The sequence below is a fragment of the Siniperca chuatsi genome, linkage group LG21 (genome assembly GCF_020085105.1).
Source record: "Siniperca chuatsi isolate FFG_IHB_CAS linkage group LG21, ASM2008510v1, whole genome shotgun sequence".
Lineage (NCBI taxonomy): Eukaryota > Metazoa > Chordata > Actinopteri > Centrarchiformes > Sinipercidae > Siniperca > Siniperca chuatsi.
In genome coordinates, this window is record NC_058062.1 from 12701771 (window position 1) to 12714627 (window position 12857).

General features: G+C 40.7%; 2 protein-coding genes across 5 annotated transcripts; both read right to left on the reverse strand.

Annotated features, from left to right (window-relative positions):
• Window positions 1-42: 42 nt before the first annotated feature.
• On the reverse strand, window positions 43-5617 carry LOC122868815 (MAPK regulated corepressor interacting protein 2-like). Of its 4 annotated transcripts, none has more exons than XM_044181140.1 (6): window positions 5469-5617; window positions 4287-4357; window positions 4090-4159; window positions 3518-3657; window positions 2095-2205; window positions 43-442 (listed from the first exon to the last, which is right to left on the reverse strand). In XM_044181140.1, exons 2-6 carry the CDS (start codon window positions 4336-4338, stop codon window positions 372-374), a joined length of 444 nt encoding a protein of 147 aa, XP_044037075.1. In that variant the 5' UTR covers window positions 4339-4357; window positions 5469-5617; the 3' UTR covers window positions 43-371. The 4 variants fall into 4 exon arrangements, with proteins under 4 accessions (XP_044037075.1, XP_044037076.1, XP_044037074.1 ...); XM_044181141.1 differs by lacking the exon at window positions 5469-5617 and adding an exon at window positions 4488-5462; XM_044181139.1 differs by lacking the exon at window positions 5469-5617 and adding an exon at window positions 4485-5462.
• Window positions 5618-5757: 140 nt separating this feature from the next.
• On the reverse strand, window positions 5758-12653 carry LOC122868814 (glycerophosphodiester phosphodiesterase 1-like). The gene is made up of 6 exons (XM_044181136.1): window positions 12143-12653; window positions 9529-9704; window positions 8977-9082; window positions 8534-8626; window positions 7982-8193; window positions 5758-7353 (listed from the first exon to the last, which is right to left on the reverse strand). Exons 1-6 carry the CDS (start codon window positions 12401-12403, stop codon window positions 7206-7208), a joined length of 996 nt encoding a protein of 331 aa, XP_044037071.1. The 5' UTR covers window positions 12404-12653; the 3' UTR covers window positions 5758-7205.
• Between the last annotated feature and the right edge of the window lie 204 nt (window positions 12654-12857).

A 12857-nucleotide genomic window follows, 5' to 3' on the forward strand; every position in this document is an offset into this window, starting at 1 on the left:
CAATCTATTCTTGTGACAGCTAAAAAGATGCAAATACAAAGCTTCTTGAAAATACAATTTTACTGCATTTCAAAGTAATATGCCATCTCTGTTGTGAGGGTAGTAAGATGAGAGAAACCTCAACTTCGACATGTCCTCCAGTGTGCAGTCTGTCGCAGACTGAATATTGGGAGCTGGATGGATTGTAGAGTTCACATGAAGTGAGTCTGTGCTGTTTCTGTGTTAGCGTCCCAGCGCTGTCCATCCATTTGAATCACATCGGGCCTTTTGACCCATCACACCTGCTCAGGCTTCCTCTCCTCTATGAGCCATCCTGCTTCACGTCTTGCTTCCTGACCATCCGTCAATATCCACAAATCCCAACAAGTGTGTCAGGATAGCTTATCTATGTTGGCTAGGAAACGCTGGGCCCACCATTCATCCAGATCTATGGACACAAAGTCTAAAAACAAAGGGAAGAAAGGAATTTAAAAGATTAAAAACAACATTAAAAGTCTATAGACGTGCTGTTGGTGTGTCTGGCTGTAATGGTCATTACACACACAGAAATTGTTAAAAAAAGGATGACCTGTAGAGGAAGCTTTACTATTCTATGAGGACACTGGTATTTTTTAAATAAATTTAAACATTTCTGCATTTTGTCATAACCATTTATCTATTGGCTCAGCACAAATAACCATTAGACTACAATGGCTCGATCATATTTGTGTATATTTAACAACGAGACATGCCCTGAGGCCAAGCAGGGTTTTATTGATTTTATTTTGACCGGAAGTAATATGGTATTGTGTCTTTACGCTAGGTGGAGACTTGACCAGGGTATTAACAATGGAGTAGAAACTGCAACACTACGTTAAATTTGTGGCAAACAAACTTGTTGATATTAAAATGTAAAACAAATCAGTATGATAACTAGAAATAACTAACATCACTGCTGATGACAACTGAGTTAACTGTCAGCTGTTTGAGCAAAGGTTTTCTGGTGTGGAGACCAATTTACCTGTTAGCGAGGTTCATACCAACGTCAAAGGCAGCCATATTGGCATGCTAGCACATTTTCTCAATAAAGAAACCACACAGATACTCCAGTTGTCAGTTACAGATAACAACGCCGCATAATATAGATATTTATGCTTAAACCGACTGTTATTTCAATGATTTCGGGTATCAGGGAATCACGAGTGCTACCGCCCTAGTGGTCACAACGAGGAACTGCAACATAGCTTTCAAGCTAACGTCAATACTGCGATGGTAGCATACTACCACTTCCGGTACATACATTCAAAATAATGTGAACAAACTGAAACAATCAAAATTATTATTATTGTTATTATTTTTATAGAATAACCTTTTAAAATCTATTTGTTACATCTGGACCATTGTGTTTGACAATTAACATTCCTGTACATAACTTAATATAAAGAAATACATACATGAATGAATGAAGTGAAACAAAATGGCAGTTCAGTCTGTTTATCAAGCAAGGATAAATGTATATTCTCAAATTACTGGTTGTGTAAGATTGTCATTTTGGCTACATGTTTGATTTTAGTGCTGGCTGTAGCACGAGTTCAATTATCTGCATATTCAAAAAATAACAATAATCAACTGAACACTACAGACCTTGTGGAAATTCCCTCTTGATCTTCCCCCATGCATGCCATGTATTGAATGTTATGTTTTTAATCTGAGCTGACAAATTCCTATCAGCTTGGTTGATATGGCAATAAAGTATAAAACCTAAATTAGTATTTCTAATGTGTCAACAGAGTTGGCACATCTCATTTGGACTATGAGACACGGCGCTGTGACCTCTGCTAGCTTCTTTCCAGCTGGAAGGATCAGAGGCAGGTCCACTAATCCTTGGTTGGCTGGCTGTCATAAACCAATACAACCTACTGTCCAGGTTACAGTAGTTGTAGGCCTGTGGGCTACTATCACAACATTAAGAATTCACCCTGCTTCAAAACAGACACATATTTACAGGAAAATCTTACTTAACTATAACTATTAAAAATGGCGCCTTATGCCCTGAAGACATGAGCAGCTCGGAGAGGATGAAGCAGTGTGAGGAGGAGGAGAAGCTGTACTCACGGTCCATGTGTGGGCTGGGAGTGGTCTCTTTATAGTGGACTGCTCCCGGGGCCTCCTCTGGCCCCTGGCCGGGCCCCTGCTCCTGCTCCTGCTGCATCACCTCCTGCCAGGCTGAAAACACGACGACTCAGTCAGTACATCTACTACTAATACTGCAGTATTATGATAATCGATTAATCAAATAAGTAATTTTTGTTGTTTCCAGCTTCTGAAATGTGAGACTTTTCGGACTTTTGTCTTGACAGGATACTCAATTGAATATCTTTGGGCTGGTCGGACAAGAGAAAACATCTGAAGGCATCACCTTGAGCTCTCAGAAATTGTGACAGAAATTTTTCACTGTTTTCTTTTTATGTTTTATAGACCATTAATCAGTTAGTCAATTAACCATAAATAATCTCAAGAAGCAGATTAATTGATAATGCAATGATTATTACAGCTAAAATAAGCTGCAGCCTTAACTGTATGTCCATAATTTGTTGCATTCCACCTCTGATCAACTATCGGAGTCTGTACACGAACCAGGATTGTATTGCAATCAGTAATACAATTAAATCAAAATAATAATAAATAATGATAATCTGAACCCAAATGATTTGGTATTAAGAATAAAATGTTCTTATCTGTCCAAGTTTAAAAAAGGTCCTGCATCCCAGTGTCACACCCACAGTGTCAAACAAGCAAAGTCCATAAGGGCAACGACTTCAAAGGCCTGGCAAACGATTGTATTTAAAAAACTGTAGCATGTGGACTGGTCACATGTAGTGTGTGTGTGTGTGTGTGTGTGTGTGTGTGTGTGTGGACTATGATTGATCTCTGGTAGCTGCCTCCAGGTCATGACTTTTAGAAAACTCAAATGGTATTGAGGTATTTCAGAGGACAAAAGAGAATGAATCAAGCCTGAACAAGCACTGTGTCTCAACAGGGGGTGGGTCGGGCCTTCTCCGTGTCCTTGTCCACTCAAGGACACGGGTACTGAAGTTGTTTATGAGCTGCTGTGGCTGAGCTTCAACGCCAGCAGCGCACAGGACACAGCAAGCAAAAACAGCAAGACTGAACGATCCTGTGAATGTTAAAAGGGAGGCACACGCTTCAAAACTGGGTCACTGTGTAGAGTTTCACCCGGCCTCAACAAAACCCGGACCCGGACACGGAGTGGCTGGTGGGGACTAGTCAAAGCCAAAAATGCTGGTTCCTTCAGCTCGTGTGCCAGCGTGGGTCATGAGGAGCATGATATGTGGGTGTGAGAGAGAGTTTCTCTGCTAGGTGCCTATCACGGCTATCAGTGTCAGAACAGCTGTGTGGGTGAGGCCTGGGAGGGAAGGGGGGGCACACGGGTGTCTGGATACAGTGAGACAATGAAAAGTGTTATAACCTCTGTCTCATCTTCTCATATTTCCAGTCAGACCATTCATTTCCTCACCCTCATAGACGAACTTGACGTTTTCCTTGTGCGCGGGGGTGAAGCTCTCGTCCTGCTGGTTGTCTGCGGGGAGTGCCTGAGCAGGGTGATGGTACTTCTTACCGTTAGGACGGTTGAAAACTATCTTGGGTGCAGGAAGGCTGTTGGGTATAAGCAGGAAAACAAACGTGTCACCAGTAATCTGATGGTTTAACTCTGGTTTCCCAGCAGGAAGTGTTTTTAAGTGGCAGCCTTTGGGCCTAAACTCAAGCAAGGTTGGGTGTGTAGAATTCAGAGATTGCAACAGCTGAATGAAGGACCATGTGGTGGCACAAGGTCACACACACACACACACACACACACACACACGCACGCACGCTGGCCCAGCAGGCAGACTGAGCCACAGTGTGAAGGTGTGTTATAAATCATTCAGGCCTGCACTGATGAACATGTCTTTTTTTTTTTTTTTTTTTTTATAAAGTTTAGAGATTCTCAAAAGGACACACATGAAAAAGTGTCACAGACACACTAATGAGAGCATTATGGTGGTTGTTCACTACCAGGAGACGTCTCTCCAAAAGTTGCACACTTACTCAGGCATACTCCAGGACGTCTGTTTGTGCTTGAAGTCGTTTATTTTGTTGTCAAGCTGCTGAGTAGGCCCTAAAAATAAAACTAAAGTTCACATTTGATTTGAAAACAACAACAAAAAACACTTGAAAACAATATGAAGTCTGGTGGATCTGTGAAAGTGTGTAACATGGCTGAAAGTTACAGTTCAGTGTCTCACCTGTCCGTCGCTGGGTGACCAGTTTGCTGGGACCTCTTGTAATTGTGTACATGATGCGCAGGAAAAGTCACCTGTAAACTGTGAGAGTAAGAAAAAGTCCAGGTGGAGCAGGCCTACTTGTAAAGGCACTTAAAGTTAAACGCGTTCCTCCAGGATCTGTCGATGTATGTATATATATATTTATATATAAAAACTAACTGCCTTGATGTGAGAAGTGTCCGTCCTCTCCTCAGCTGATCGGGTTGAATTTCACTCACAGGGTTGACAGTTTGAAGCCAACGCAGATCCACGCAGCTGACATGGGGCTGTGCAGGCGGTTCGGTAACCTCTCAGAAAACAGAACCGTGCGCATCCCATCCAGCGACCTCTCTCCGCCGCCCCCGCCCCCCTCTTACACATGCCGTCTCCGTCCCCAGTCCGGACAGTTAATGTAACGTCACGTCGGTGCTGAGGTGTCCTGCACTGCCACAATGTCACATAACCTGAAGCGGCGGCTGTCATTCATGAGACATTGCACGCACACCGTCAGAGCTCACCACTTCTCGACGTCCCTGAACGCCTCCCCCGGCGCTTTAAAGAGACAGTGTCCCGGGATTGTAGGAAATCTGTAACACGAGGGCACTTCAAGGGCCGCCGACTAGAGTCGGAGATCCCCAGAATATGAAAGCGTGATTACACTATTTTTCTCCCCCAATTAAATAATAATTAAGGTAAATGATTCTAGAAATGTCCAGTGAAGTGATGAGCTGTCTAAACAATGGTATTAGGAGAAGTCATACAAATACAATTCCGTCAGATGAGTTAAAGTTGTGAGAATGAGAATTTATTCAATCGTCTGCTTCGCCATGTTGCGCCTGTCTGCCCAACGTCTCTGTGTTTACAGCACACACAGGTGAGACCAGGTGCACATTCTCTCTCTCTCTCACTCACACACACACACACACACACACACACACACACACACACACAACATACTGACAGAGTGTGGTCAAATTAAAGACGCCCAGCTGGCCATTAACAGACATTATTCAGCCCAGTCGCCAGAATAAAATGTAGGCATTGTACGTTTCTGCAAACCACGAATACTTGAATCTCTACATTTTAATACAAATAAAACGTATCATATCAACATTTCTAGAAAGTGTCGTAGTTAAAATATCTTTTAAGAGCAAAATGTCTTACTCGGAGGAGGAGCGAGATCAGCAGTCAGATGGCTGGAGTTGCAAAACCAGCAGAGACCACAGACCGGGACCACTGTTTCAACCGACAAAACCGGCTATTTGAACCCAAATCGCGATCTTTTCCTAAGCCTATGGTTTTTGTGCCTAAACCTAACCAGCCTTAACCACCGCGTTTGAAATGTAGAGAGTCAACATTTGAAATAATGTTCAGATTCAACATACCCGTGGTTTGCAGAAACGTAAAATGGCAACCTGGTTGAATTAATACAAAGAAAGCTCTCATATACTAATACTTTTAAAAATGTATTAATTTAGGATTTTTCACTTAAAAGGCATTATTGATTTACAGCAGATTTGCAAACTGGATTTACATTTTTAAGATTTATTTCAGCCTGTTTTGATGACCCTATGATGATTTATGTCTTATTATTCTTAACACTACAGGAAATGAAAGGAAAGAGAAATGCAAGAGAAAAGGAAACATTTTGGACACCAATTCAGGCAAAGAATTAAGTTAAATCAAAATAAAATGAAAGGAATTAGTATTTCCAAAATTATATTCCCAGAAGTGTGGAGGATTATTTAAAGCAGCATGAGACCATTATATTTACAAAAAATATGGCTGAAAAGTTAAATGAATAAATACCATGTGAAATATTCAGGTTTTATGGTATCTGGTCAATTTCTTAGGCGGATAGGATGGGAATTTGGATTCAAGACCTCAATATTTCTTACATTTCTGGCTACAGCCACAATCACAAAAAGAGTTATCCTTCTCTGATGATTCATAATACAGTATATTAAAGAAGTTATATCATACAAATATTTCAGAGTTTATGTGGACTCATCTCTGCCGTGAACTACACACACTGAACACCTACACTCACCACACACCCTCCACCTGTGTGGCACAGTTCAATGGTGCATTTACTTTCCCTCAAGGATGAAATTCTTTGGAGCATACAATCAGATATTATCATAATTATCTTACACTTGAATCAGTCAACGTTTTAATGTCTTGTGGCAAGCTTTCTTGTGCGACTTAAAGACAGAAGTTTCTGAACAATCAAGTATCATCATGTCAAGCTGTAGAATATTAACAAGAGATCTTCTACAGTCCAGTATTAAACAAATATCATAGTAGCAGGCATTGATATGATGCCAGTAAGTCTAATGTTACAACTATATACACTGATGTCTCTTTAAAGGTGCATCAAAGCCTCTGAAAGATCAGTACAGAAGGTAGAAAAGATATTTAAGGTAGCATAATCCCAATCCCTGGACCAGGAGAGTTGGAGGTATTACTGCTGGTAGTAGGACAAGGAAGTATACAGTTAAGTCTTCATGGTTTAATGTGTCTGTAGATTTAAAGAGAAATTACCTGTATGCCAGCTACAGGTAATGAGGTCTTCTTACCTCTACAGCAAATCATTTCTATAAAGCTTGGGTTGTTCAATTGCCACTACAGAGCTAGTTAGCACCAAATTTCTAGCTTCCTTCCACCTTATAATTAACTTAATCTACATATTTCAGTATTTTATGTTCTTTGAAAGGACAGGAAACTGGGAAATGTAGTAATTATGGTAATTATGTCGTCTTTTGTCTCACCAAGGAGTTTCCAACTTCTAATTTGTTCATTAAGAAACTGTAAAATGTTTTCTTTTACAAGTTTGAAACAGGAGAGATTTCAGTCATCCCTGCATGTCTCAAACCACTCTGTGTATATGTGTGTGATCGTTCAGTAATGAGGAGCACAGTCTTCTAGCAGACTGTCAGTGATGTAGCCAATCTTCAGCAGGTTTTGGTAGTAGTCTTTCTCCACAGCGGTGTTAACAGTCCAGCCCACCACCTCCACACCTCGCTCTGCCCAGTACTGAACATAGTCCCTAAGTGAAAGGAGGAAGGAAATACAATAAAGTTCTGTAAATAAGGAACAAGACCCACAGCCAGACAAACATCTTTTGGTTGCAAATAATACATGATATAGAATAGTGAACCCTTTAAATGAAGCAGTGTCTAGTTATGACCAGGGAGGGGGTTCAATAGCATTTTATCAAATTCAAATCCAGTTTCGAATCAACTTATTGCATCAGAATTCTTTCTAATCTCTTAAAGAATCTTAATAAGTTAAACTTTCAACATTTGCAACAGCCACAGTCGGCTAAAAATGAGAAGCTGCTACCTTTTAATATTTTCTATTGCTAATAAAAGAGAGTGCTGAGAAATACCAAGTTTTAATAAGAGATTCATTAGCATCAGAGCTTTATGAATCTTGGAACCGGATCCAAAATGGAACCGGCTATCAGAACCCATCCTTTCACATGACCTGTGATCACAGGTTATGGTCTTACTGTGACACGAGCTGCGAGCAGAAAGAGGACTTTTTCCTTCTCAGATTGTTTCGTTTGGAGGATTTTTAGAGGTGAAAACTCTTTTAGAAAACTCTTAACATCTCATGTGACACAGCTTTGCGGCTGTGCATCGTAATGATAAAACAAGTTTAATTTCACCTACAGTGAGATGAAATCTTTCTGCACGAGGATGGCAGAGACACCGCAGAGTTTCCACAGTATGTGGTGGTGGGCCCAGTCCAATAAGACATCCAGAACCCCCGTCCACATCTGACCCCATGTTGACAGGGTCCGAGGAGTGCCATCGCCAAAGCGGCTCAGTCTCCAGGGCCGGTGGATGAGAGCCGTGACCACGTTGGGGTCAGTCTGACGCATCTGTGGACCAGAAGAGGTCAACGGAATACTGTAGAAATCAGAAGGAGGTTCTGGCTCTTCAGTCAGAAACTCTTCATAGTTTACTTTTATGGCAATATGTGTAATGGGTCAGTTTAAAGCAGCAACACTAGCAAACCAGGAACCCACCTCAAATTAGGTTTTAGCTAAAAAAAAGAGCCATGAATATGACTGTTGCTCCATAGAGACAATAAATAAATCATTTAGTAAATAAACAAGGACGCACGCAAACAAAGACATTCAGGAAAATCCATCGGACACTTCTAAACACTGAATAGCTTTCTAATGATGATTATCGTGTGTTAGTCATATTTTGTGTTACCTTGTAGATGACTTTGGGTTCAAAGGAGGAAACAATGCTGGAATTGTAAAGGACAGGGAACTTTTTATACATCTCATGTAGCACTGATGCAGCCTGGAAAAGACGGAAACTTATTAATATCCCATAAAAACAGGAGGAATGACCAACAGAACATTATTTAACCGTCTGAAAATAAACCGGCCTATTTAAAGAGATTACTGAAATGAGTGCCTCCTAGAAAGGTCAAAGTGTAGGTCAAAAATATTGAAATCTGAGTGAGCCTCTTGGCTGGGGGGCTGATTGAATTGTACATACAGACACCTGTAATATTCAATGTTTGCGATTACTGCATTGAGCATGTCTGTAGGCTACAGTTGGCTAGCATCGTTGTTCCAAATATGCATGGATCCATATATTTATAACAAATCTTTTTGCCGGTCAAGATAGGTCAGTATATTCAGTACCTTATCAGGTTGATCTTTAACATCAAAGAAGATGGTCAGCTGGTGTCTGATGCATTCCTCCACTGCCTCCTGCAGAGTCGGGACCTTCTGTCCACTGAACTTGTCCCTGGACACGAAAGAAACACAGCAGGTCTTTAAGGCAAAACTGAGCAAACGTTCCTGCTGTATCACACTTTCATGCTCTTAAGTCGGTTTCCGTTGCTCCATTATTTTAAGACTTTATAATTTGTGATAAAAGCAAGTGAGAACAGAGATACTTCCCCATTCCATGTTGATGAAAAACAATGAATAAGAAAATCTGGTAAGGACAAACTAAAGTGATATGGGATGATGAGAGACGATGTGGCTGAGTGTCAAAAACTTTATATTGTGACCTATTTGTGAAGGACAATGGATCACTCATATGAAAACTATATTTCGGCAAACATTTTGGCAAGAAGATCTTCACAGATTTCCAATCAAGTACGTCTTATTTCATGGACACCTTTCCTTATCTGAGCACTGAATCACAAGCTTAGACTTGCTAAAATGAGTGCTTGATAGGGAGCATACTTCAGCCTGTGTCGAGCAGCAGCATCTAGTCTCTTAAGTTGGACAAACTGCAGTTTGCTAACTGGTCCAGAGCCGTTGGTGGTGCGATCCACAGTCTCATCGTGCATCAGTACGGGCATGCCATCGGCTGTGAAACTCAGGTCCAGTTCCACTCCAGTTGCCCCGTTCCTACTGGCCTAAAGCAGGAAATCACAGGGGGAAAAGAAGACAAAGACGACAGCTTTCTTTGCAAAATGGAAATTTACTGACAGATAGAAAAATGTTTTGGTCTGGTTTGGAACAAAGTGCTACTATTTAACAGCGAGAATACATTCTCCATTTCTGTGGGCAGTGTGAATATTCTCCAGTGCTACAGACACATGCAAAGTACAGTAATTTGAACTGAAGACTAAACTGACCCTGGATGCTTACATTATGTGTAACATGAAAGATGAGGAAATATTCAGTGCATTAAAACGGGGGCATGCTGATTTTAAGTTGTTTGTAGTTGTTTAGAGTTAACAGACGTAACATTTAAAGGGTGACTGCTCCAGTTTTAGGCAAAGACAATAGATTGTTTGACTTCAGTCTCATGAGGACGCAACACCTCAGTAATGTATGTTTGAGGCTCACTCTCTCTATCCTTTCATTGTAAATTTTCACTCATCTCCATGTTTGACTGGCAGTCAGTGGTAGAGGACCCATGTTGGCATATTATGGCAATGAGTTTTTAATCGAAAGCAGGATGTTCTCCTAAAATGCCAGGTTAGATTAGATATGAAAAGAAAACTGAATTAAAACACTCTAGAAATGACAACATGAATAAAGCATGACTAAATATTCCAAAACAATAAAAACATACTGCATGAACCAGGGCTTCCCGTGGTGGAAAGTAACTAAGTACATTTACTCAAGTACTGTACTTAAGTACAATTTTGACATACTTGTACTTAAATGAAGTATTTCCATTTTATGTTACTTTCTACTTCCACTGCATTACATTTCAGAGGGAAGTATTGTACTTTTTACTCCATTACATTTACTTGACACTTATAGTTACTAGTTGCTTTTTACATAAAAAAAACATGACATACTTATATGATACGATGCAGTACTGTACTATACTATACTCCAACTAATATACCCAATTTCAGATGCTTTGTATACTAAGCATCTAAAATTGGCTCCACATTGACAAACCTCAACATCAAAATGCTCTTACATGTATTCGTTAGTGATAAAAACCAAATATTATAATATTCTATGACAATATGACACTGAAACTGCATGATGAGTACTTGATATTTTATTTACATTTAGCTGATAATACTTCTGTGTAGGCTAATTGAATTCAGGACTTTTACTTGTAATGTAGTATTTTTAGACAATGGTATTTCTAATTTTACTCAAGTGAAGGATCTGAGTACTTCTTCCAGCACGGAAGGCTTCTTAGCTTGATAACAAAGACTGAGTGACCACCTTACTATAAAATATAATCACTTGTCAAAAGTGACACCTAGAGGCTGACTCTGTATTAGACGCCAGTGGAACAAAAATGTGCCACATTTTGCAGATATTGGTCTTCGCCAGTGACAGTTTGATCAGAAAAATGTGTGTGATCCAGTCTTTGATAACATCAAACAAAATTCTGTCTCAATTTCAAGTCACTTACAGTGAAAAATAGATTTGGGAACAGACCCCTTGGCCCGGGGGTGAACATAATTGTCACTAGAACATGCCATGATGCCAACAAATGTAGCTGCGACCCAGAAATACTTGCTCCATGGTTCAGTGGCAGGAACTAAAGCTCTCCTCAGCATCAGCATGATTAGTCATTACTGACTCTGAAAACAGCTGTTTAAGTACTGTGCTGTTTTCAAAAGCCAGAGCAGAATTTATTACATTATCTTTTCCACCACATTTATTAGCTGCCTACAAGGTCATGGTAAGTAATGGATCAAAAATGGGTTTGTAAGAAGAGGCTGAACAATCACTTGTTAGGATGAAAGTAATCTAGAGCTGAAAGAACTGGGCAGAGGAGAGGTATGATCTCAGAAGGCTTTTGGCTAAGAGTAGTGCATATGGATAATAACTGCATGTGGGACAGTTATGAGACAGTATACAAGCACAGCTGACTCAGCACCTTCAGTCTGTAAAAAAACAGACACAATGAGGGAAGAAAGGATTGACAAGTCTGTGAATGATTGTAGACTTTACCGTGAAGATGGTATCAGTTTATACAAAGTTCAGTTTCAAAGGTACTCTAGAATACAAGGCCAAGGAGCATATTGAGCCGCTGATTTGCAAAGGCTGATCATTCAGAATAGTGGATGGGAGGCTCTGCTTGCACTGCAAAATAACTGGGAAGTCACGACATGCAAAGCCTAAGCAACTAGGCTAACAGCCTAAGTCATTATCATCACACAAAATCCGTCATGAAATTGTCCTAATATTCCTTTGGGGACTCATTTTCACCTGTAGTGCTCCGGATTCCTACACAGGACTAAATATATCATTTATTTGGGTGTTAAATATTCTACATTTCTATAGTCTTGTACTTGTACTTTAGCTCTATAGTACACAGGCTCATGCACAGCTCCATATTTTCATCTGAACAGATGAGTGATGCCTGCACCTCTCTGATCGCTGCCAAGGTGTTCTCCGGAGCGTCGTGGCTGCCTCCGCGGTGCGCCACCACCGGGACGCCGCCTGATGGAGCCCTGGGCCGAAGGACGCGGCCGGCCTGCTCCGCTGGCACCGGAGGAAACCGGAACATCACCATGAAGACGTAGAGGAATATGGTGAGCAGGGAGGCCCCCGCGGCGCTCCTTGTCCCCAGCACCACCAGCAGAAACACCGCCGAGAAATACACCACCTCATCCCCGATCTGCAGCATGATGGACGGAGGACGGGATATAGGCTATCTATGTGACGATCGGACCGGAGGATGAAAGAATCGTCGACGGCATGGATGGAGCTCTGCTGTCAGCACTCAGGTGACTACATGGTGGAGGGTCACACAGATGACCGGGAAGAAGCTGTTTCACTTCGTGTTTGTGCAGAGGATGGATGGGAGGACGGAGGAGAGGTAGCGACGCAGCTATCTCAATGTCAAGTTTAATAAATAAATAAAAAAATATAATAATAAAAAACAAATTTTTTATATATATATATATATATATATATATATATATGATTTCTCTCTCTTTCTCTATGAAAATATTTAGAAACATCCGGTCAGAACATTCAAAATAAAAATAACCATTAGCCCACATATTGCCTACAGTGTTCAAAGATGGTTTCATATTTAAATGATTCAGAATTATTTTAATGTGGTTTGTATTTACACA